At 39.6% G+C, this 23,587-nt stretch overlaps 2 protein-coding genes across 4 annotated transcripts in view; one reads left to right on the forward strand and one right to left on the reverse strand.

Moving 5' to 3' along the window:
* The window catches only part of GFM2 (GTP dependent ribosome recycling factor mitochondrial 2), a 58,869-nt gene extending 38,486 nt beyond the window's left edge, over nt 1–20,383 (forward strand). For 2 of the 3 annotated variants that reach the window (XM_032404199.1, XM_032404201.1), the window contains 6 exons: nt 824–1,013; nt 4,564–4,640; nt 7,106–7,244; nt 11,820–11,999; nt 13,741–13,856; nt 18,073–18,655. In XM_032404199.1, coding sequence (XP_032260090.1) covers nt 824–1,013; nt 4,564–4,640; nt 7,106–7,244; nt 11,820–11,999; nt 13,741–13,856; nt 18,073–18,549 — 1,179 coding nt within the window. In that variant the 3' untranslated portion in view covers nt 18,550–18,655. The other variant, XM_032404200.1, reaches the window with a different exon arrangement.
* The window catches only part of HEXB (hexosaminidase subunit beta), a 34,929-nt gene continuing 19,598 nt past the window's right edge, over nt 8,257–23,587 (reverse strand). The window contains exons 8-15 of the mRNA XM_032404202.1: nt 23,300–23,480; nt 22,713–22,799; nt 21,461–21,533; nt 20,646–20,820; nt 19,726–19,816; nt 19,460–19,564; nt 19,042–19,191; nt 8,257–8,272 (exon numbers count right to left, since the gene is read on the reverse strand). Of these exons, the coding sequence (XP_032260093.1) occupies nt 19,143–19,191; nt 19,460–19,564; nt 19,726–19,816; nt 20,646–20,820; nt 21,461–21,533; nt 22,713–22,799; nt 23,300–23,480 (761 nt within the window). The 3' untranslated portion in view covers nt 8,257–8,272; nt 19,042–19,142. The remainder of the gene's footprint in view (nt 8,273–19,041; nt 19,192–19,459; nt 19,565–19,725; nt 19,817–20,645; nt 20,821–21,460; nt 21,534–22,712; nt 22,800–23,299; nt 23,481–23,587) is intronic.

A 23,587-nucleotide genomic window follows, 5' to 3' on the forward strand; every position in this document is an offset into this window, starting at 1 on the left:
GTTAAGCGTCTGCCTTTGGCACATCCCTCGTCTTGGGATTGAGCCCCACATTGGGCTCCCTACTCAGCGAGGAGTCTGCTTCTCCTCCTGCCTCTCCCCCCTGCTCATGCTCTCTCTCACTCTCAAATAAATATTTTAAAATAATAATAATAAAATTTCCACAGTCCAAATATTGGATTATAGCATTGAAAATATCTTCTGCCCACCCAAAGGTAGGAGCTCCATGTACATATTTGAAGGAGTTACACAAATACATGTGAAATACTGCTTCAGTAGGAATACCTTTACAGAGAAGGAAGCTGGTACAGAACTTTGTAATATTAAAGTTTAAAAGGGAAATTATAGTTTTAAAAATAACTGGAGTCTGTAAGGAAGCTATCAATTTTGCATGGTCTAGAGAATTCTGGTTAATTGCTTATTTTAGTTAATAGCAGATTTTTTGTATAACAGTAATAAATTTTTACTGGTGGTAAAACTCTATAATGGACTTCTAGTAGAACTAACCTATTTTGACATGATTGAAAATTTAGGAATGTACATTTGTTTCACCAGATGAATTTTGGTTGTGTAGTGTGTGTGTGTGTGTGTGTGTGTGTGTGTGTGTGTTTTATTGTTAGGATTTTATAGCAGTGTTTTGGATAGAATTGTTACAGAAGTTAAATTAGCTTTACCTCTGCAAAGTTATAATGAGCTTTATGAATTTGTCTCTGTTTTAAGTTCTGTTGGAAGTCACATGAAAATTTTTCTATTTGGTGAATCTTGGTGGTGAGCTGAGTGCTCGCCAGGAGCCTGTTTTCTTCTAAAGCATCTTGTTTGCTTACAGACTGCCACTGGGGACACCATTGTGTCATCCAAGTCCAGTGCGTTAGCTGCAGCTCGTCGAGCCGAAAGGGAAGGAGAAAAGAAGCCTAGACAAAACAATGAAGCAGAGAGACTTTTATTGGCTGGGGTGGAAATTCCAGAACCTGTTTTCTTCTGTACCATAGAGCCCCCTTCAGTGGCTAGGCAGCCAGGTACAAATAGTTTTAGTGTATTAATTAATTAGTGCTCTGATAATTTAGATAGAAACAGTTATGTTATACTCTCAAAAGATTTCTTTCATGATGTGAGTTCAATTTTATCAGAATTTATGGATAAGTATTACTTGTGATTAGTCTCGTTTTTTTATTTAAGATGTTTTGATTTTTACAAACTCCTTTTATTTATTCTTTTCTTAGATCTTGGCCATTTTTTGCATATCATATTCTTCCTTACTTTTGTTCTTGTGGTGCTTTCTGTGGCATTCTAAGTAACTGGCATCAGGACTGCCCTTCCAGTTACAGTAATACATTAGATAGCTACTGATTCATAACTGATCATTTTGTCATCACCATTGATAAAATGCTCCTTTTCCTTGTTTTCTGGCTCAACCTTTAGAACTCAGTGAAGATATTTATATACTATAGTTAATGTTGTTTGACCTTTTTGTGTTGTGTACTTCGTTCTTTAGCCTGTTTACTCAGAAATCTTCAGTGGCTTCTCATTACTTACAGCACAAATCCAAATTCCTTAATATGCTATATAAATATCATGATTTCAGCTGTATTATTTCCAATTAGTTTTTGTTACATATTACAGAAACCCCCTCAAATAACAGTTGCTTTAATGACAAAAAGTGTATTTCTCTCCCTTGTAAAATACGCCTTGAGTTGGTAGCCCAGGGGATAGAGGTTGGGTCTGCAATGTCATCAGGCACCCAGCCTCCAAATTTTTCTGCCCTGACTCTCTGAGTGCATAGTTCCTATCCTTAGTTATAGCATGATGGCTGCTAGGGCCTTTGGCATCACAGTAGAGTTCCTGACAGAGGAATGGAGTAAGGAGGAGGAAGATGTGTTCCTTTCCCTTTTAAGATTTCTTCTGTGTCATTGGCTATCACTTAGACATATGGCCACTCAGTTGCAAGGGAGTCTGATAAATGCAGTCTTTTAGCAAGACAGCAGCAGAATAGAGTGGAAGACCACTAGCAGTCTCTGATACCAGTCTTCTTGCCTGGCCTCATTTCTTGAAACTTCCTCCTTCATTCTGAACCCTCTTCTTTCACCAAACAAAAACAAAACAGGATACTCACACCTTATACTTAGTTCCAATTTCCTGAAGATACCATGCTCTTTTTGCATTGCTGTTTCTTTTAATTTGGTCTGTCTTGTGTTATGATGGCATGCCCTGACTGTGTCCACCTGAAAAACGTTTACTCTTTCTTTAGATAATCTCATTTCAAGCATCATTTCTTTTTGAGGCTCTCACTGATTTCCTATATTAAATTGTTGAAGGACAAACCTAGTTCTACAGGTGGCGTTAGAAGCCATTTTTCCCCCTTGAAAACAAGTTGGACAAATGATTGAAAAATGAAAGCAACCATTTACTGCCTCCCCATGTCGTCTGGAGTACCAAGGGGGAAAGAAAGAAGAAGATCCCTAGCCAAGTTAGGGGTTCCAGTTCCGCACCAGTCTAGCTGGAGTTCACACAAAAGAAAGGTCTGAGTACTGGTCTAAGATAGCCCCCAAGTACTGAAGGAAACTAGGTCTCTGCTTGTCCAGTTGGTAAAGGAATAGCAATTAAGTTAAAATGAGTGCCGCAGCAGTGTTCTTGTCAGCTTAAAATGCCCTGAGGCCAACTAAACATAGTCTTGACTCCAGTGGAGGAGGATCCGGCTGTCCAGTTACATCACAGTTGACCCATGCTAGTTCTATCAGGTGTAGTCAGGCACTTTAGAGCAGGGGCGGCCCAAACAAAATAATCTGAGTTTTTAAAAATATATTTGAAAGTCATTTCAAACATAGTATAGTACATGAATTCAAATTGTGGGCCTGCAGATAAGTAGCACCAGCCAATTTTAAATCTAACGCCTCCGCTTTTAACTGCTTGAGGGAAAAAGTTTGTGGTGTCCAAAGTAAGTCTCATTAATGGGCATTAGCTTAGAGGTCCTAAGCCCCACAGGGCAGGGGACTTCCTGGAGTCTCTCTTGGATTTCTTTCATGTAGATCTACATATTCTTTTTTCTGGCCCTCCATTGTATTTACCCCATAGTCCTTTTTTAGCCCTTGACACCCTGTTTTTATCCCAGTAAACTCCTGAAGGATAGATTTATAAATATTCTTTATAAATACTTTGAATGAATTTATTTACAGTAAAGTTACTATGTTTTCATTCCAAAAGCCCCAGTGTCATAAGCATTATTTCTTTCTTTGAAAATCTGAAAATAAGATATTATCTAAAATAATGCCCCTTAACCTCAATGTGTATAATACATCTCTTGGAATTCTTGTTAAGTGCAGACTCTGATTCAGTCTGGAATGTGAGATTTTGTATTTCTAATAGGCTCCAGGTGTTGCCAGTGTTGCTGGTCCTTGAACCTGACTTCGGGATGTCAGGAGTCTAGAAGAGCACTGTGCAATAGAAATACAACATCCACTTTAATCTAAAATTAGAGCCACATTAAGAAAAAGTAAACTGGCAAAATTAATTTTGATGATACATTTTACTTAACCCAGTATATCAAAAATAGTACTATTTCAACATATAATCAGTATAAAAATTAATGAGGCATTTTACTTTCTTTTTTTCATATTAAGTGTTTGAAACCTAGTATGTATTTTATACTTAGAGCACATGTCAGTTTAGACTAGTAATATCCTAATGAGATGGCTAGTTGACTACTACTTGGACAGTGTATGTCTAGAAGTTTATATCCCTAAGACCACCTTAAATGTGTGGCTGATAAGGTTGATTCATTAATCCATTGCTCAGCTCTTTTCTTGAGCCACACTTTGTGAAACTTCTAACATCTTTTGTAGAGAGGGAGAATATACTTAATTGATTATATTAAAGTATCACTTAAGATGCCATATTTGACGTAAATAACATTCTTCCTCTTTGGGTGTGATAATTCATCATAGAGTGATCATATTAGCATCTCTTTATTCACGATGTAATTTAGTTTCCTTTTGCTAATTTCTCATTATTGCTTCTGTTTCTGAAGGCATTTTGCTTTTTTGTCAGCTCCTAGATTGATCTTTACAAAACATAATCAGATGGTTACTGTCCCACTTAACACCCTTCAGTGGCTTCCCATTGGAGATTTAAACTCTTCACCCTGGCTTACAAAACCTTACATGATGTGATTCCTGCCACACCTTCCCCTCCTCATCTGATGCTACTCTTCTTTTTACCCACTAATAATCCAGCTACCCTGGCCATCTTGTTATTTTTCCATTAGCAAAACCATTCCTTGCACAGCCATATCCTGTGTCTGGTATTCTTTTCTTCAGGATTTTGCATACATGGCCATTCTTTTCTGTGTCTTCATCTACATTATCTTGGAGAGGCCTTCCCAGATCATTCAGTCTCAGATAACCTATCACTATCGTAACCATTTCTTTTATTCTCTAAAAAGCATTTATAGCCATTTGAAATGTTCTTTTTCAAAATTTGTTTGCTTGTTCATTTTTTTCCCCCCACTTGAACACATGTTACATTATCTAAAAAGTGAAATGTGAAGGTTAACAGTTACTGTTTATCCCTTAGATTTGGATTATGCACTGAAATGCCTTCAGCGTGAAGATCCCAGTTTGAAAGTGAAGCTGGATCCTGATTCTGGACAGGTACGCATTTTATTACTTAACCCCAGAAATCTTTCAGTTGTGTGTGTGTGTGTGTGTGTGTGTGTGTGTGTGTGTGTGATATTCTGGACAGGTAACGCATTTTATTACTTAACCCCAGAAATCTTTCAAGTGTGTGTGTGTGTGTGTGTGTGTGAGATATTCTGGACAGGTACGCATTTTATTACTTAACCCCAGAAATCTTTCAAGTGTGTGTGTGTGTGTGTGTGTGTGTGTGTGAGATATTCTGGACAGGTACGCATTTTATTACTTAACCCCAGAAATCTTTCAATAGTGTGTGTGTGTGTGTGTGTGTTTTTAAATACATATATCTAAAACATGATTGGTTCATGCCCCTGAAAGAAAAAACTTTCTCTTTTGGTTCTCTCATAGTAGAAATTTTTTTTTTTTTTAAGATTTTATTTATTTATTCATAAGAGACAGAGAGGCAGAGGGAGAAGCAGGTTCCCCGCTGAGCAGGGAGCCCGATGCGGGACTCGATCCCAGGACCCCGGGATCATGACCTGAGCCGAAGGCAGACGCTTAACCATCTGAGCCACCCAGGCGCCCTCATAGTAGAAATTTCTGATTATTATGTTGACTGTCAAGCTATTAGTTTCTCAATATAATTAATTATACCTCACTTACCTAAACCATTCTTTATCATTTCAGCTTTCCAGAAGACAGCCTTTGTGAAATTTTGAAATAAGGTTCAACCCTAAGACAAAGTCTTAACCCTTTAATGCTAAGGTTTATAGATTCAGCATACTAAAGGGAGGATGCAAAGGTGCTCTTAATGTCACTAACTCACCTAAGGTGGGGGAGAAGTGACTGCTTACATCCTAACACAGTGGGAGGAAGTAGAGCTAAAGTAGGTGGTAAGAAGTTTGTATATATTACATCACAGTAGAAGAACACATGTTCCATTCTGCGTCATGTTTTTAGGAAGGCAGGTAAAGTTTAAGATTTTAGAAAAAGTTCCTTTAAAAGGTTATAAATTAGCCTTTAAGGATAAACTGATTTAGTTAATCTTTAAAACAGGGAGTATTTTATTTCCCAAATGCCAGCTAATTGAGGTGGTAATTTAATTAATGCTGAAAGATACAACAAGCGGTTAAACTTTTTATTTTAAAAACTTCATTTAAAAAACGCCAATACATTTTTTTAAAATAAATAATACACAAGGGTACAAAGTACAAATTTTTTTTTTTTTAAAGATTTTATTTCTTTAGGGGCACTTGGGTGGCTCAGTCGGTTAAGCGTCTGCCTTCGGCTCAGGTCATGGTCCCAAGGTCCTGGGATCGAGCCCCGCATCAGGCTCCCGGCTTGGCGGGAAGCCTGCTTCTCCCTCTCCCACTCCTCTGGCTTGTGTTCCTGCTCTCACTGTCTCTCTCTCTCTCAAATAAATAAATAAAATCTTAAAAAAAAAAAGATTTTATTTCTTTATTTGAGAGAGAGCGAGAGAGCACGAGCAGGGGTGGGGAGAGGGAGAAGCGGGCTCCCTGCTGAGCAGGGAGCCTGATGTGGGGCTCAAACCCTGGACCCCGGGATCATGACCTGAGCTGAAGGCAGACGCTTAACCGACTGAGCCACCCAGGTACCCCACAAAGTACAAAATTAGTTTCCCTTTTTCTCCATCCTATTTTACACAGGTAACCACTGAAAATGTGAATAACGTTTCACACTACCAAATGTCTTTTGCTGTGCTATGTTATAAATAAAGCACAGTATATTTTTTCCATATATAGATATATAGACATAGATATAGATTGTAACAAGTAATTCAATTCGTATTGTTCTACAACTTGTTTTTCCCAAGTAATCCACTTCTTTAACTTTATATTAAAAGTACAGCAGTTGTAGCTAGGTGCTACCTGCCTGTTTAAACTGTCTTGTAATAAGGACAGAATAGCCTAGAAATTCACTTTTTAAATTAAAAAAAAAAAAATTTTTTTTAACTGAGCTTTATGCCCAATGTAGGCCTTGAACTCACAACCCTGAGATCAAGAGTTACATGCTCTACTAACTAAGCCAGCCAGGCGCCCCAGCAATTCACTATTATTTTTTTTATTTTTTATTATTTTTTCAGATTTTTTATTTACTCATTTGAGAGAGAGAAACAGCACACAAGTAGGGGGGAGAGGCAGAGGGAGAGGGAGAAGCAGACATCCTGCTGAACTGGAAGCCTGACATGGGGCTCGATCTCAGGACCCTGAGATCATGACCTGAGCCGAAGGTAGGCGCTTAACCATCTAAGCCACCCAGGTGCCCCAGCAATTCACTTTTCATTGACTTACCCACTCAGAAAAGTTAAAACTGTTTTTGAAGAGGTGCCAAAAAAAAATTGCAAAGAAACTCGGTTTGTAATGAATGAAAAATAACATTGATATCATACCTTTATATAGTATTTTGTGATAAACATAATTTTTTCTTTGATGTTGGTTTTATTTTCTTCCTCTTTTAACCAGACTGTCCTCTGTGGTATGGGGGAGCTACATATCGAGATTATTCATGACCGAATCAAGAGGGAATATGGACTGGAAACCTATCTAGGGCCTCTCCAGGTGGCATACCGAGAGACCATCCTAAATGCAGTTCATGCCACAGGTAAAAAATAAAACATTTAGAATTTGCTATTTTTGTTTCTCTCTCTCCAGGACCTGTTTTCTGAAAGCAGGGTTCACAGTCACTAGTATCTTCCATCAGTGGGCATAGGGTTTTTTGTTTTTAAGATTTTATTTATTTATTTGACAGGGAGGGCAAGCACAAGCAGGGAGGGAGCAGCAGAGGGAGAGAGAGAAGTAGGCTCCCCTCTGAGCAGGGAGCCCAACTAGGGGGAAATGGGCAGACCTCGGGCTTGATCCCAGGACCCTAGGATCATGACCTGAGCCAAAGGTGGACGCTTAACTGACTGAGCCACTGAGGCACCCCGGGCATAGGTTTTATGTGTGAGTTTTATTATTTTTTTTAGGATTTTGTTCTGTTTTGTTTTAACCCAGTTGTCTTCTTTACCATTTATTACATCAATCAAACGATGAGCCCTTACCAAACAAATACGCTTTTCACTGGTGGTCATGGGCTAGAATAAGCCCTTGGTGTAGGTGGCTCATACTAATCCTCACTACCAGAATGAGTATAAGAATTTGAAGTTCATGTGTTATTTTTACTCTACAAAGTGAGTGCAAAATAATTTCATCTATTTAATAAATATGGTAATGTTATGCTGATGAGGTTCTTGAGAAAGTACAGTTTTTATATTTCTGTCCCAAAATTTAAGAATTCATGTTTTTTCTATATATGATAGTTTCAGTTTGGTTTTCTTAAGCACAGGAACATGACAATCACTGCTTTTCCCCAAGGAGTAAACATGGAGAGATTTCTGAAAAAATAATAGAGAAAAGATGTTAAGGATAATTAAATGTAACTCAGTGATTTATAAAAAAGGCCAGGTGGTTACTTTTCAGTAAAACTTGAAAAATTAAACAAGCAGAATGTAGGAGCAAGTGATATGAAGATTTCTTTCTCTTTTTTTTTTTAAGATTTTATTTATTTATTTGACAGAGACATAGAGCAGGAACACAAGCCAGAGGAGTGGGAGAGGGAAAAGCAGGCTTCCTGCTGAGCAGCCAAGGATCCTGGAAAAAACAAACATGGGGCCTCTAGATAAATGTGTCTTTAATCCATTCCTCAAAGAAAAATCCCATAGATAAAGGAGAATTAAATCACAATTCAAAAAATACTTTAAAGTTACAGAATCATGAGAAAAGGCACATTGAGCAAAAAGGTAGTAGAAACAGCATCAGTCAGAACAGCAGAGGCTTCTGATATTGGAATTATTGGATGCAGGATATAAAAGGAGTATATTTTTGAAGAAATAAAAGGAGATAGAAAGTATTAGTAAGGAACAAGAGACCATCAAGAATAAGCAGGCAATAGAACTATGGTATTTTAGTTAAAAAGAAAAGAAATGCTCAATATTGATGGGGGATTGTCATAAGGCCACAGGAACCAACTTGAAGAGGCTCTACTGGCCATATCTGAATGAATTAGAATAGCATTTTTTTTTTTTTTTAGATTTTATTTATTTTGACAGACACAGCGAGAGAGGGAACACAAGCAGGGGGAGTGGTAGAGGGAGAAGCAGGCTCCCTGCTGAGCAGGGAGCCCGATGTGGGGCTCGATCCCAGGACGCTGGGATCATGACCTGAGCCGAAGGCAGATGCTTAACGACTGAGCCACCCAGGCGCCCCTAGAATAGCGTTTAAGTCTAGTATATAGGCCATTGAGACAAAGTAGGGATTCATGAGTCCCTACTGATAATAGATAAACAGATGAGGAAGAAGAGGGGGTTCTTCCTTAGAGTGGAATGCCAACTGCTGACTGTTAGATGCTGAGGAGGAGGGTTGGAGTAGAAAAATAGTCATTTTGGAACTATTCTGATTGTTAAATATTGGGTATCTTGAGGAGCAGCATATTTGCATAGTCTTTTTTTTTTTTTTTTTTTTAAAGATTTTATTTATTTATTTGAGAGAGAGAGAATGAGAGACAGAGAGCATGAGAGGGAGGAGGGTCAGAGGGAGAAGCAGACTCCCTGCCGAGCAGGGAGCCTGATGCAGGACTCGATCCCGGGACTCCAGGATCATGACCTGAGCCGAAGGCAGTCGCTTAACCAACTGAGCCACCCAGGCGTCCCATATTTGCATAGTCTTTAAAGGGTCTCCGCACAGATTGCTTATTAGTTTCAAGGTAAAAACTAGTAAGTAGACGCTGTAGCAATATGATGATGCATCACTAATGAGGGGCAGGTTGACATTGTGTACATCCAAAAAATTAAAAAAAGTTACAGACATTGAAAAGACCAAGTTAAATGGACAACCATAGTATTCATAGATAAGGAGACTAAATATTGTGAAGCTACCAAGTTAACCCAAAGAAGTGTATCAGACATGAATACGTATTATAAAGCCACAGTGGTTATGATACTAATTAAGCTAGAAACAGACATATAAAGAGATTTCTAATATCAGTAATGATTAGGATCATGCAAGTTAAAAGTACGAGATACTATTTTATACCAATAGAATTGGCAGGAATTAAATCAGACGTGCCAAGTGTTTGTGAGATGTTGAGCAGTGGAAACTCCTAAAAACTTCTGGTGGGAGTGTAAGTTATATAACCACTATGAAAACAATTTGGTACCTTCCTTGTGAGGTTGACTGTGTGCAGACTTTATTACTCAGCTGTTCTTCTCCTGGGTGTATACCCTAGGGAAACTCTTACACATGTGCACTGAGAGATAAAAGAATTTTCATAATAGCATTGTAATAAAAAACCCGTAAGTAGAAAAAAACAGGCCAAATATTTATGGACAGGAAAAGTGTAAGTTGTACTGTATTCATACCATAGAATATTATACAGCTATGAAAAAGAATGAGCTACATAGATATGCATCACCCCAGAGGACCCACAAATGTGAAGCAGGGGGCACCTGGGTGGCTCAGTTGAGCATCTGCCTTTGGCTAAGGTCGTGATCCCAGGGTCCTGGGATCAAGCCCCACATCGCTTCTCCTTCTCCCTTGGCCCTTCCCACCCTCTCATTCTCTCTCTCTCTCAAAGAAATAAAATCTGGGGCTCCTGGGTGGCTCAGTCGTTAAGCGTCTGCCTTCGGCTCAGGTCGTGATCCCAGGGTCCTGGGATTGAGCCCCATATCGGGCTCCCTGCTGGGCGGGAAGCCTGCTTCTCCCTCTCCCACTTCCCCTGCTTGTGTTCCCTCTCTCGCTGTCTCTCTCTGTCAAATAAATAAATAAAATCTTAAAAATAAATAAATAAAATCTTAGGAAAAATGTGAAGCAAAAGAAGCAAGTTGCAGGGTACATAGTAGAATAACATTCAAAACACAGCAGAGTGAACTGTATTGTGTAGGGATACATGCATATGTAATATGACTAAGGAAAATCATAGGAATGATTAAATACATCATGATGGGGTTGCTTCGGAAGTCTTGTAGGTTACTGGTAATGGTCTTTTTTTTTTAAGATTTTATTTATTTATTTGACAGAGAGTGACACAGCGAGAGAGGGAACACAAGCAGGGGGAGTGGGAGAGGGAGAAGCAGGCTTCCCGCTGAGCAGGGAGCCGATGTGGGGCTCGATCCCAGCACCCTGGGACCATGACCTGAGCCGAAGGCAGACGCTTAATGACTGAGCCACCCAGGCGCCCCTGGTCTACTTCTGAGAAGTTTTAGGTTTCATAAATGCTCCCTTAAATAAAAAATATTTCATAGTATAAAAATTAGCTTAAAAAGGGATCATAAAGAAGAATTGTAGGCTATAATTCTTAGTTTTAATTTGCGCTGTATGTTACTCTGTTACATGGTCCCTCACATAAATACAGCATAGTTTTGTTTTAGTAAAATATTGGAGATTGGTGACAGATGGAGGTTGTTAGCAAATGAGAAATATGGTTTCCTTTTTTTTTTCTTTTTAATATTTATTTATTTGATAGACACAGCGAGAGAGGGAACACAGGGGGAGTGGGAGAGGGAGAAGCAGGCTTCCCACTGAGCAGGGAGCCCGATTGCAGGACTCGATCCCAGGACCCTGGGATCATGACCTGAGCTGATGGCAGACGCTTATTGACTGAGCCACCCAGGTGCCCCTAGAGATACTGTTTTCAATCTTTAAAAAAAGTCACTAGTTTGAGAAAAATCATAAATGCATAAAACATTACTGGTAGAATATGGAATTTAGCAGTTTGTGGGTTGATAGAATTAAAAGAGCCTTTTAATTTTCATTAGATAACCTTTTGTACTCTAAATGTTTTACAGTTAAAGCTGTGCAATTAAAAGAATTTCAGTCACATAAGATATTTCAGAAAGTTTAAATGTGTCATCTGCATATCAAAACTTGTGGGATGATCTGACTCAGCACATCTCAGCACTGAAGCAGTATTAATTAGTGATTCACACCTGGCTTCTAACATTGGTAAACACAGAAACAAATGCTTCCTTGGTAGAACTTTTTACTCTGTCGTGTTTATATTGCATTTAGTACCATTGTAATATTTTCTCCCACTTTATCTTCTATGAGACTTTGAACTCGTTGACTGTAATTTTGCAAGTTGCAGCATCTTGGTATCTTTCTGGAACAAATCTCTGAAGTACTATAATCAATTTGTTTACAGATACCTTAGATAGAACTTTAGGAGACAAACGGCATCTTGTGACTGTAGAACTGGAAGTAAAACCAGTTGAAACATCCTCCGTTACACCAGTTATCAAGTATGCTGCAGGTGTTAGTGAAGACCTTCTGAAGGTCTCCCAAGAGGCCATTGAAAATGGAATTCACAGTGCATGCCTCCAAGGTAAGGTACTGAAATAAGAGTAAGCTTTAGTATCACAAGTCGACCACTGAAGTCACTCCTAATATCATAGATTATTTCCGTCCTTCTTTCCAGCTTCGGCAGTGTTTTCTTAGTATCTCTTCTGATTATGTGTATGTTACACCTTTTTCCATTGTCCCACAGTGCTTGGATATTCTGTTCTGGGTGGGAGTTTTGTTTTTTTCCAGTCTTAAGTTTGCTTTTCACAGTTTTAGAGGTCTCTATGGATACAATTTCTTTTTTTTTTTAAAGATTTTATTTATTTGTCAGAGAGAGCTCACAAGCAGGGAGAGCGGCAGGCAGAGGGAGAAGCAGGCTCCCCTCTGAGCAAGGAGCCCGATGTGGGGCAATGGATACAATTTCTAACTCAGTACTTTCTTCAGCTGTGTCCAGTCTACTTATAAGCCCATCAAAGACATTCTTCATTTATTTTACTGTTTTTGATTTCAAGCATTTGTTTTTGGTTTTTGGGGACTTCCCTCTCTCTCTGCTTTATTTTTTAATTTTTATTTATTTATTTTTTAAAGATTTTATTTATTTGACAGAGACACAGCGAGAGAGGGAACACTAGCAGGGGGAGTAGGAGAGGGAAAAACAGGCCTCCTGCCGAGCAGGGAGCCTGACGTTGGGCTCGATCCCAGGACCCTGGGACCATGAACTGAGCCTAAGGCAGACGCTTAACAACTGAGCCACCCAGGCGCCGCCTCCCCCCGCTTTAATTGCCCATCTGTCTGTTCTTGCATGTGGTGTACTCTATCAGAGTCCTTAGCATATCAGTCATGTGATAGGATCATTACAACATCCTTACCATGTCTGGTTCTGATGCATGTTCTGTATTCATATTGTGCTTTTGCTTTTTAATATACCTTGTAATTTTTTCCTGATGGCCAGACGCGATGTACTGGGTAAAAGGAATGGCTGTAAACATGCCTTTAGTAATGTGGAGGTCAGGTGTGGGGGAAGGGAAGCATTCTCTAATCCTAGGATTAAGACTCAGTCTTATAGTGAGCCCATGCCTCTAGACTAGGAACTGCACGTTTTTTCCTTTTTTTTTTTTTTTTCCTGCTGGCCTCAGGTTGGACAGGATGGCTAGGGTGGACTGGGGTTTGGTACTTCAGTCAAGTTGGTTAGGTCCTGCTAATGCTGGACCTGCTGGTTAGGCTCTAGTTAACTAGTTTCCCCTGACAGCAGGCCTTTGTAAGAACAGTGTGCTCTGGAGTATTTCAGAATGGTTTCTTTACCCTTCTGTCAGGAGCATAAGGAGATTTTTCTCTGATACTTATGGTAAGAACCTGCTTGAGCTCCTGAAGGTAAATCTCAGAAAATTTGGGGGGGGTCCCCCTTATGATTTATGTATGACTGGGTCCCCTTGGAGTTCTTACCTCCCAGACTTGTCCACCCTGAGCCTCCAGCAGTTCATCAATTATAGTTGAGGATTTCCCACCCTGGCGGTGGTCCCTGGGCTAGTGAGCCTCTGTTCTAGGAAGCTGTGACTTCTGGTGTTCACCTGTCTCTTGAGTGTCTGGGGCAGTGAGTTTGTCGTCTTCTCCTCTCTTACGGATCCGAGAAGAGTTGCCGATTTTTCAGTCTGTTTCGCTTCTTACTTGCTGGGTCAGAGTGACAACTTCTAAGCTGCTTACATGAACTGGAAACCAGAAGTCCTCTCCCTGTCTTTACTCCTCATTGCATATTGCGTGCTAACACAGTTTTTCCCCTTGCCTAGGACCATTGCTCGGATCCCCAGTTCAAGATGTGGCCATTACCTTACAGTCGCTGATCATTCGTCCTGGTACCTCCACGACGATGATTTCTGCCTGTGTGTCGAGATGCTTACAACAGGTATAGAACTGTCCTGTGACCCTTCTTGCTCCAAGGTGGCTGTGCTGACAGCAGTGCACCGTTGCTGCTCGGGCAGCCGTGCTTGGCAGGGCCTCACACTTGTACTGTCGCCTTCTCGGCCTTAGAGTCAGGAAGGGTTCTTGCCTCGGGGCATCTTTGACTTCTTCATCACCACGGTTATATTTGAAAGAGGACCTGGAAAATTACTGTTTAGCACTATGGCCAGGAAATAGTCTCTGGTTTTGGCAAAGAGGTAGGTTTCCTTCCCTGGCATTTCTGGTTTCCCCCTCCCAGACACATACCTATTAGAGGTCAGCTTGGTGGTTTGAGTAGGGGACATTTTGGGGGTCAGCCGGGCCCAAGATGGACTATAATCGAAAGAACATTGAAGATGCAATATTAATTCCAATTCTGGAGTTCCTGTTTATCTGAATAAGATTACCTTAATCAAAGATCATTGAAATCAGACAAGTCTCGCTGAAGAAAAGGTTCAGGATAAGCACCTAACCTTATGAAAGTATCAAGCAATCTAGTCTTCTTGGCATGGTTACCTCCCTGTATGTCCTTGAGTGTCTTGCCTCAGTAAGCTACCAGAGCTGAATTAACTCACGGGATCTTAGTGCTAAATGCTGACTCCGCATCCTCTCAGTGTGGGAATACTGTAGTTTTGTAGGTGACTGATTTGCATTAAAACAATTTTCTAAAATTTTTTATTGTGTTTGAGACTTGATTTTCTACAGCTCATTTGAATCCAGAATTATGAAGCTAATGTAAATACCCGAAGTCCCTGACTTATGAAGGTAGAACTTAATGTCTCATTTATGTCAGTTCAAGTTCATACTTTTTTTTTAAGTAGGCTCTACGCCCAGTGTGGAGCCCACTGCGGGGCTTGAACTCATGACCCTGAGATCAAGATTTGAGCTGAGATCCGGAGTCTGACACTTGTTCAGCTGAGCCACCCAGGCACTCCTCAAGTTCATGCTACTTAAAATTCTTTTATTTAAAAAAAAAAAACAAAAAACTATACATTCAAAAAGCATTATTTAAATATTGTTTGCTTAAGCACATAGTTAGAAATATTACCTGTAAATCAGTCATGATTAAAATGTTGAGAATATTTCCAATAATTTTTAAAAATTGGTTTTAGTTAACAGTAACCTGAAAGATGTCATGTTTCTAAATTAACCCCAAGCCCCATTATATTGGTCAGTCCTTCAAAATCTTAATATGCCTTCTAAAAATCTGTGTTTCTGAATTGGATAGTCTGTTTATTAAGTTCATTAATTAACTTCATGGGGGCTTACATTTAATCTTTAGTTTTTATACATGAAGTACTCCTGATAGAAGTACTGCAGGCCTTGTTAAGCTTCATCTAGTAGGGAAGCTTCTGCTTATTAGAAGTTAATGATGCTTCCTGTATTTATTGAGCCATCTTTGTTGAGCTTACAGTACACTGTGCACTGAGATGGACACAAATGGGATATGTATGTTTGTCTTGACCCAAAGGACCTAAGGTTTGTAAGATGAGGGGCGCCTGGGTGGCTCAGTCAGTTAAGCGTCTGCCTTCGGCTCAGGTCATGATCCCTGGGTCCTGGGATCGAGCCCCGCATCGGGCTCCCTGCTCCGTGGGAAGCCTACTTCTCCCTCTCCCTCTGCCTGCCACTCCCCCTGCTTGTGTTCTCTCGCTGTCAAATAAATAAGTAAAATCTAAAAAAAAAAAAAAATTTATAAGAGGATTAATTTTATATCCAAATAGCCAAAATATTAGAGCAGACTGGGAGTCGTAAAAATGAAGTGAGGAATTAGAATTTTTAATTTTTTATTTAAATTCAATTTAGTTAACATATAGTGTATTATTAGTTTCAGGGGTTGAAATTGAGTGATTCATCAGTTGCTTATAACACCTAGTGTTCATTACATCATGTGCCCTCCTTCATGCCCATTACCCAGTAACCCCATCCCTCCACCCAACTCCCCTCCAGCAACCCTCAGTTTGTTTCCTACAGTTAAGAGTCTCTTACGGTTTGTCTCCCTCTCTGTTTTTATTTTTCCTTCCCTTCCCCTATGTTCATCTGTTTTATTTCTTAAATTCCACATATGAGTGACATCATATGGTATTTGACCTTCTCTGACGTATTTTGCTCAGCATAATACCCTCTAGTTTCATCCGCATCGTTGCAGATGGGGAATTAGGATTCTTGGAAGGAATATATGAGCTGTGAATTTTGGGGGCATTCCAGAAAGGGAGAGGTTGAGGAGTCCCTTCAGCTGTAGTATCAGATGAAGGCACAGTAGTAGGGAAAAACTGCTGGAAAAGTAGAATGGAGTCAGGCCATAGAGAAACCTTTCAAAACTACACTGAGGAGTTTGAGGTTTGTTTTGAGAACAGTGGTGAAAATTTTCAGGTTTTTGAAGCAGGCAGTATAATCACTGGAATACAGGAGGAACTAGAGGTAGGGAGGAGATGGTCTGGGACAGAGAATGGACTGGGTCTGAACTAGGATATTGGCAATAGGAATGGAAATCTTATAGCTACTTCAGGAAAAGAAAGTCAAAGATGTATGACCAGGTGAATTGAAGATTATGAAGCCATCAACAGAAATAGGAAAGAGCAGAGAAAAATGTTTACAAAAGGAAATGATGAGGTCATCTGCTGCTGTGGGGTATTTGGACACTGTCCTAAAGCAGGCCAGTAGGGTACAGGGCTGGAGCACTCAGACTGTAGTCTGTGTGAAGTATGAAGGTTTTGAGGAAGCTACATTGATGTTTTTGAAACATCCAAGAGAAAGAATGTGAAGAGAGGACTGAGGACAGAAGCTGTGTATCTTAGTTACATATGTAGCATTCAATCCTTTCCTCGGTTTTAGCATTTTTCCTTTTCCCATTCCATTATTTTGTCCCAACAGACATTATGTGAAGCTCTGCGTAGGAACTGCAAAAAGAGAAGATATATAGTTGTTTGCTGTTGACGGTCATTATTTTTTAGTAATATTTTCATTCAAGAAGGACTGTTAAGATACATTTTCTCTAGGTGAGTCATTTCAGTTGGTTAGATTTTTTTTAAGATTTTACTTATTTGAGAGAGAGAGAGCACAAGCAGGGGGAGAAGCAGACTCCCCGCCGAGCAAGGAGCCCAATACTGGGCTCGATCCCAGGACCTTGGGATCATGACCTGAGCCACCCAGGCGCCCCACAGTTGGTTAGATTTTAAAGCTATGAAGAACTGATTGTTTTACTATGTATGTATGCTATGTTTTGAAATTTCGATAATAATGAGAATATACTCCTGGTTTTAGTAATGTGGCCATTTTTCATGATTGTGCAGGGGAGGGGCAGGAGAAGAGGTGGGGGAGATGGTGACTGATCAGGGACAACAGGATTTAAGGCCCACAACCTTTAGTTAATACAGACAGTGAAAATGCCCCCTGTAAGGCCTTAGTAATAATGAGAAGTGAGTGGTGGTGGAGTGGGAACAGAATAATGAACGGTTAACAGTAAAGGTGAGGGCCCATTCCAGAGCCCTAGCTCTCTTACTTAGGTAGTTTCCATTGCTAGGTCTCTGTTAAATTAAGTCCAACCTCATAACCAGAAGCTTAGAATTTATAGGAAATGGTTTTGTTATTTTTGAACTCTGGCAGACTCCAACAGTAGGATAGCTTTTAAAATCAAACCCACTGGTACTTACAGTGCTTGCTTATGCCCTCCAAAACCCATTAACCAATTTGTCTGATGTAGTGGTAGTCGGAAAGACTGTGTCTGATGGGGACTCCAATTCGTTTGTTCCGTCCGGTACTCACTTGCCCTTTGCGCCACACTGGCTTTTTTCAGTTTGCCTGTTATTTATGTGCCGCTTGTTCTTGCCTTTTGTTGAGAATGTGTTTCTGCTACCTTATTGTAGTACATTTCTTGATTTGCCCTGACACTGTATCTATACTAGGCATCAGGAACAAAACACGTGGTGTCAACAAGAAAGAAATTCTTTAGAAAGAAATTCTTTGATTGGAAGGGGAAAACCATTTTATTTCCTTATATCTCTGGCCACGTGTTCATAGGTGCTCTGTATAACCAAGCTCTACTAAGCACCCCCTTGCCATGTACCTGATTTCTTATATTATCTTTATAGACAGTTAAAGCAGGCTTATAAGTTTTTATGAATCTTTAATGGAAATTTGACTTCCAATTTAAGGAAGGGGGGTTAACACTTTAACTTCTTTAGGCTCTGAAGAAAGCTGATAAGCAAGTTTTAGAGCCCCTGATGAATCTCGAGGTGACAGTGACGAGAGATTACCTCAGCCCTGTCCTGGCAGATCTGGCACAAAGAAGAGGAACCATTCAGGAAATCCAGACTCGTCAGGAAAACAAAATTGTTATTGGATTTGTTCCCTTAGCAGAGATTATGGTAGGTAAAAGTGCCTTTTTTCTTTTTAATACTGGGGTATTTATGCTGAAAAAAGTAGACAGTCAGGGCTTTAGTAGGATGCATGGTAAGTCTGAACTCAGGTCACTGGATCATTTGCATTCTCCACAAAGGTTGAGTGAGGTGTGCCATACCGAACTGGCACCAGCCTCAATGGCCGTTTTTTCCCCTTCCGAGCACTTTCTGAAATGCCGAGTCCAGGGAGTGCCTCTGAAGCATACCCATACTATTCAGTTACCTGCCCTCCACGGTATCTTGGTATCACATAGTTCCTGACAAAATGGTTACGTAGGTCACATGCGTAACATCATCCCCTTGCCTGAAAAGAGCAGCAGGAAGAGATCCACGAGGCTTAAATTTAGTAACTAACGTAAATTATTTTGATTAGGGTTATTCAACTGTGCTTCGAACGCTTACCTCTGGCTCGGCTACTTTTGCCTTAGAACTCTCTGATTATCAAGCCATGAATCCTCAAGACCAAACTACACTGCTCAGCCAGCGAAGTGGCTTGACCCAGGTGCTTTAGGTCTTTGGTGACAACCCCACAAGCACTTTCAGTAAGTATACTAGATAAACTGGCACTGGAGCTGCCCGTTCTATAGAATGAGAGAGAATGTTGAAAGTTATGTACGTGACCTATATTGTGTATAAAGCTATTACTATGGAATATATTCAGTGTTACCACAAGGGGTTTTTTGAGCTGCTTTCACAAGCAAGGTTCAATATTTAAAAAGATAAATTTTATTTAAAAACGATACGAAATCTTACTGTCCATGATTTCAAGATCAAGTTGATTGTAGTACAGATTGCTGTGGGCTTTGTTCCCTTCTATTTTCTTCTTTGTTTAGGCTCATTTTTTTGTTTCGTACTCAGTAGTTACAATATCCAGTAAAGAGAGGTTCTGCAGCTATTCCCCGTCTGTAGAACAGATAAAGTATGAACGATTGATGTAATTCAACTCCATCATAAAGAACTCAGTTTAAGTCAAAATCACCAACCAGAGCATTAATTAATGAAAAAGACTGTTACAGTGGTTCAAGATGGATTTAAAAGTTCAAATATCTGTTCTCCACAGAGGTATAATTACCTTACAAAAATCAGTGATTTAATTACCGGCTATACATTTCTATTTATAGAAAAAAAATCACCCCCGCGCCTTTGTGTCCTAGCTTTAAAAATGTCTTACCTGACCATTCTGCAGCGGTGAACTGTTAGTCTGTTGTAGGCATCCTCTAGATCTTTGATGCCCTTGGGACTCCAGAGTCTCTCACCAATGGCACTTGCCCGAGGCCTGAAAATTAAACCACATGTTCATCAAAGCAATTTAAATTCACGTTTACTTAAATATTTATCTATGCTTGGGAAAATTTCTAGTGTTTCCCTACTTGGAGGGAGGAGGAAAAATAAGGGACTTTAATTTTTAATTCAAATGTTACTACTTAAATTCCATACCATAATCTTGGAGTGAGGTTAGTTGCATCCACGTATTCTCCCCATAGACACGCTTCTCCACCAATAACAAGTTTTTTCTGTTCTTGAGAACCTACATTAAAATCATTGAATTGATGTAAATCAAGTAGTTGCTCAAAGCAAATGAAGGCAATTTGTGTAGTCAACAGAAACTTGACACCAAAAAAGGGTAGCAAACTTTATTCCCACATTTTGACTTTCAATTTTACAAAAACTTATTTGGGTTCCAGAACCATTGTTCCCTAGTGACTGTCACTTTAACAGTAATTAGGACTTTCTGAATCTCAGAAAATACTTTGTCAAGAAAGTTATGTCAATTCCTAATAGGCCTATAGTTTTGAAATACTTTTTAACACTAACATCCTTTTTCTTGAAGGAAATTTTGTGAAACCTGGTGGATAAAGTAGAACCGTTCTTAAGGAAGAGGGTCTGAGCCTAAAGCTCCACCATTCTCCAACAGCCTGAAATCCATGGAACTGGAGTATAGACTTCCTTGTGTCTTACAATGGAAAGGCCCATCAAAAGAGGATATGATACAAGGTTAATGCAGTCAAGGGGCTTTAAAATGTAGGGTGTAAATATAGGGTGTTATAAGGGCGCCTGGGTGGCTCAGGTCATGATCCCAGGGTCCTGGGATCGAGCCCCGCATCAGGCTCCTTCTCCCTCTCCTGCTCGTGTTCCTTCTCTTGCTGTGTCTGTCAAATAAATAAAATCTTAAAAAAAAAAAAAAAACTAAAGAAATCTAGTTTTGTCTTTCACAAAGTTTAAAATGTACTGGGGCCTTTTTTTTCTTTTTTAAGTAAACAAATAGTTTTCTTCCCTATCTCCCACCGGGATATTACTGACTATATACTACTGACTATATACTAACGAATCAATGTAATGATGGGTGCTTCACTTACCATCAAAATCAAGAGGGTCCACTGTATAGTACTTTCTCCAATCTTGTCCGTAACTAATCCAATCTAAGTACCAAGGAGCAGAAAGGATCACAGGGAAGCCAGCTGCTGTGACCTGAGTTTGTTCTTCATCATACTTTTCATTTTTCCATACTTGAACAACTGTGCCTGGCTGAAGCTATGTATGATGAGGTCCAACAATTAAAAATGAAATTAAAAAAGCCATTGTAGCTAGGAACTTGACTTCCGAAGATTCTTGAAAAAACATACATTTTCCCCTTCAGAGTTAGTACTGAGTGTTACTGGTTTTAGGGCCTTAAAATTAGAAGTTTCATCAGCCTTAAGGTTGGATATTTAGCTTCTGCCTATATACAACACCATATATTGGGATAACGAACTAAGGCTTTATTCCCATTTGTACCACACTACTGTTGTTCTTGCTTTGGAACTCTGAGGCTGTCACTAACCCTTCTGGAAAGATCATACTAGTAGCTGGATTTGAAATTGTCAGTCACCTGAGGGAAAATAAAAAGCATATACACTGACAGTTTAAAACTACCTTTGTAGCAATAAAGACTCATTCATTCTTGTTTGTTCTGCCCTTATGAAAAAAGAACTTCAGAGTACTCTGATATGTGACAAATGGTGGTGGGAGGGAGGTGGTACTAGTCTCAGTCTACAGCTACTGCCTAATCAAAGTTTAAACTCAAAGGTAAGCTAATTCCCCATCATGTTGGCAACAACTTTATTAGGGTTCCTTCCTTCCAAGATGTTAAGTCTCTCATATCAGAATCAAATGCAGTCTTCATACTTCTTACCTTCGCGTGATCATCAAAAACCTCTTGCCAGACTATGGCTCCCTTGTTGATAGTTGAAACAATACCCAAAAGCCTACCGTTGGGGGGAAAAAAGTTTATTTCAGAGCACAAGCTTAACCATGTGTTTAACGCATGAACCTCTTCTATAAAGGACTGCAGTGTTGGGAGCTGCCTTTCACTACAGCACCGCTTTATAGCAGCACCTGCTACAGTTGGGTCGTGACCCAGTGTGGTTCCTTCTTTCCAGCACATGGCTCAGAATGTCACACAGCAGAGGGGTTTAGAAGTTATTTGCTGAATGAACATGCTAAGCATGTCCCAAAGTGGGGAAGACATGGCAACTCACAGGGTAGTGTACAAACCACAATCTCTGGTAATTGCATGGGTATCTTCGAATAAACTGTAATTTAGCCTGTGATGTCAATTACATAGCATTCAACAACTGCTGACAGTCAGTCCACAAATATTTCCCGGTATTTAGACAATGCCAGGTATTCTACAGGATTAGAAAATTAGAATGTACCACACAAAAAGCAAAACAAGAAAAGGCTAGAATCTGACCTTCCTTAATTCAAGATTTGGCAAACTACAGCCTACAGCCTGTTTTTGTATGGCTCGTTAGCTAAGAATGGTTTTCACACTTGTAAATATTGTTTAAAAAAAACAAGAATACTATGCAACCAGGGGCCCATGAAGCCTAAAATATTTACTATCTGGCCCTTTAAAGAAAACGTTTACTTATCGCTAGTATAGGACAGTGCCATTCGGTCCAAGTCTGCAACGATGATCCAGCTATTGAATACTTGAATGGGGCTGATGTGACAAACTGAATTGACAGTTTTCTTCCTTTTAAATACAGCCACATGCAGCTGTGGCTATCATACTGGACGTCACAGATCTCAAGTAAAAGAAATGTTCCTGGAGTTGACCAAAGGGAATGAATTTCACAAGCTGGACAGTGATAAAAACCTCACAGAAAAGCCAGGGCTTGGAACTGAATCCTTTGGGCAGGGAGTGCTACCCTTCAACACTTACTGCAAGTCTTAGTCATCATTTCATTGCTTTAAAAAAAGCAGTGGATATTGCTTCCTTTTGATGATTTTTTTCACTGACACTTTGTACAACAAAGTATATAATATCTGCACTTTGACAAGGAGTGGAGAGAAAATGAAAAAAACAGTACTAAATAGCTAAACCTTTTAGAAAAGGCACAGATGAAATAAAAATAAAAGTAGGCTTACAGGTAACTTACTTTTGAATATATAAAGATTCTAGTCTTTTAAAATCTTTGCCAAAGCCTTTCCGCTTCATGAAATCTGTGACTTCTGGGTTGGACTCCCTTCAACAAAAACAGTGATTAGAAGTTTGATAAACTCATTGTCTTTAAAGCAGCATATATTCCTAACTTCGTTTGTGCAGATTTAGAACTATTAGTGTAGGGAGAAAATGAGCCTAAAAAACTTTACTATGAGTTCTCCTAGTTTTCCACTGCAAATAATTTTTTCCCAGAAGCTGGTTTCTCCTGAAAATGGCTTTCCCTCTCTCATGCTTCTCTCCTCTAAGGCTACTGGCAGAGGATTTTTATTTGAAAAAACCTCCCCCACTTAATCACTGCCTTTTCCCTAAAGCTGCTCTTGTTCACTGTAGTTTTTTTCAATCTCCACTATCTTCCACATCTTGATTCTCCTTCCTAAAAGCTTATACTCTCGAGTTCTGTTGCTAACTTAAAACCTTGCAAGCAGACAGCTTTCCCCCAGTCTTCCCTTTTCACGTGGAGACCTCTAATACCTCCTTCAAATGCAATGGTTAAAAAATAAGGATTTTAAAGAATTGTCATACCAACAAGTAAATTCCACTTCATCTCCTCCCAAGTGAACGAAGTGATCTGGAAACACCGTACTAACTTCTTTGAAAAACTGAGACAGGAAGCAGTAAGTTGAATTCAGAATAGGGTTTATAGGTCCAAAGGTCCCAGACTGCTTAGGTCCATTGTAACATGGAGTCAGGAGGTTTTTCTGACCTGGAAGAAGTATTTTAATCACAAAGACAGACGTGGATTTGCATGTGATTATACTACTTTCTTTTGTTGAAGCTGTAAGATAATTTATATAGAAAAAACTAAGCACA

This window comes from Phoca vitulina, unplaced genomic scaffold, assembly GCF_004348235.1.
Source record: "Phoca vitulina isolate PV1807 unplaced genomic scaffold, GSC_HSeal_1.0 scaffold6, whole genome shotgun sequence".
Taxonomy (NCBI): Eukaryota; Metazoa; Chordata; class Mammalia; order Carnivora; family Phocidae; genus Phoca; species Phoca vitulina.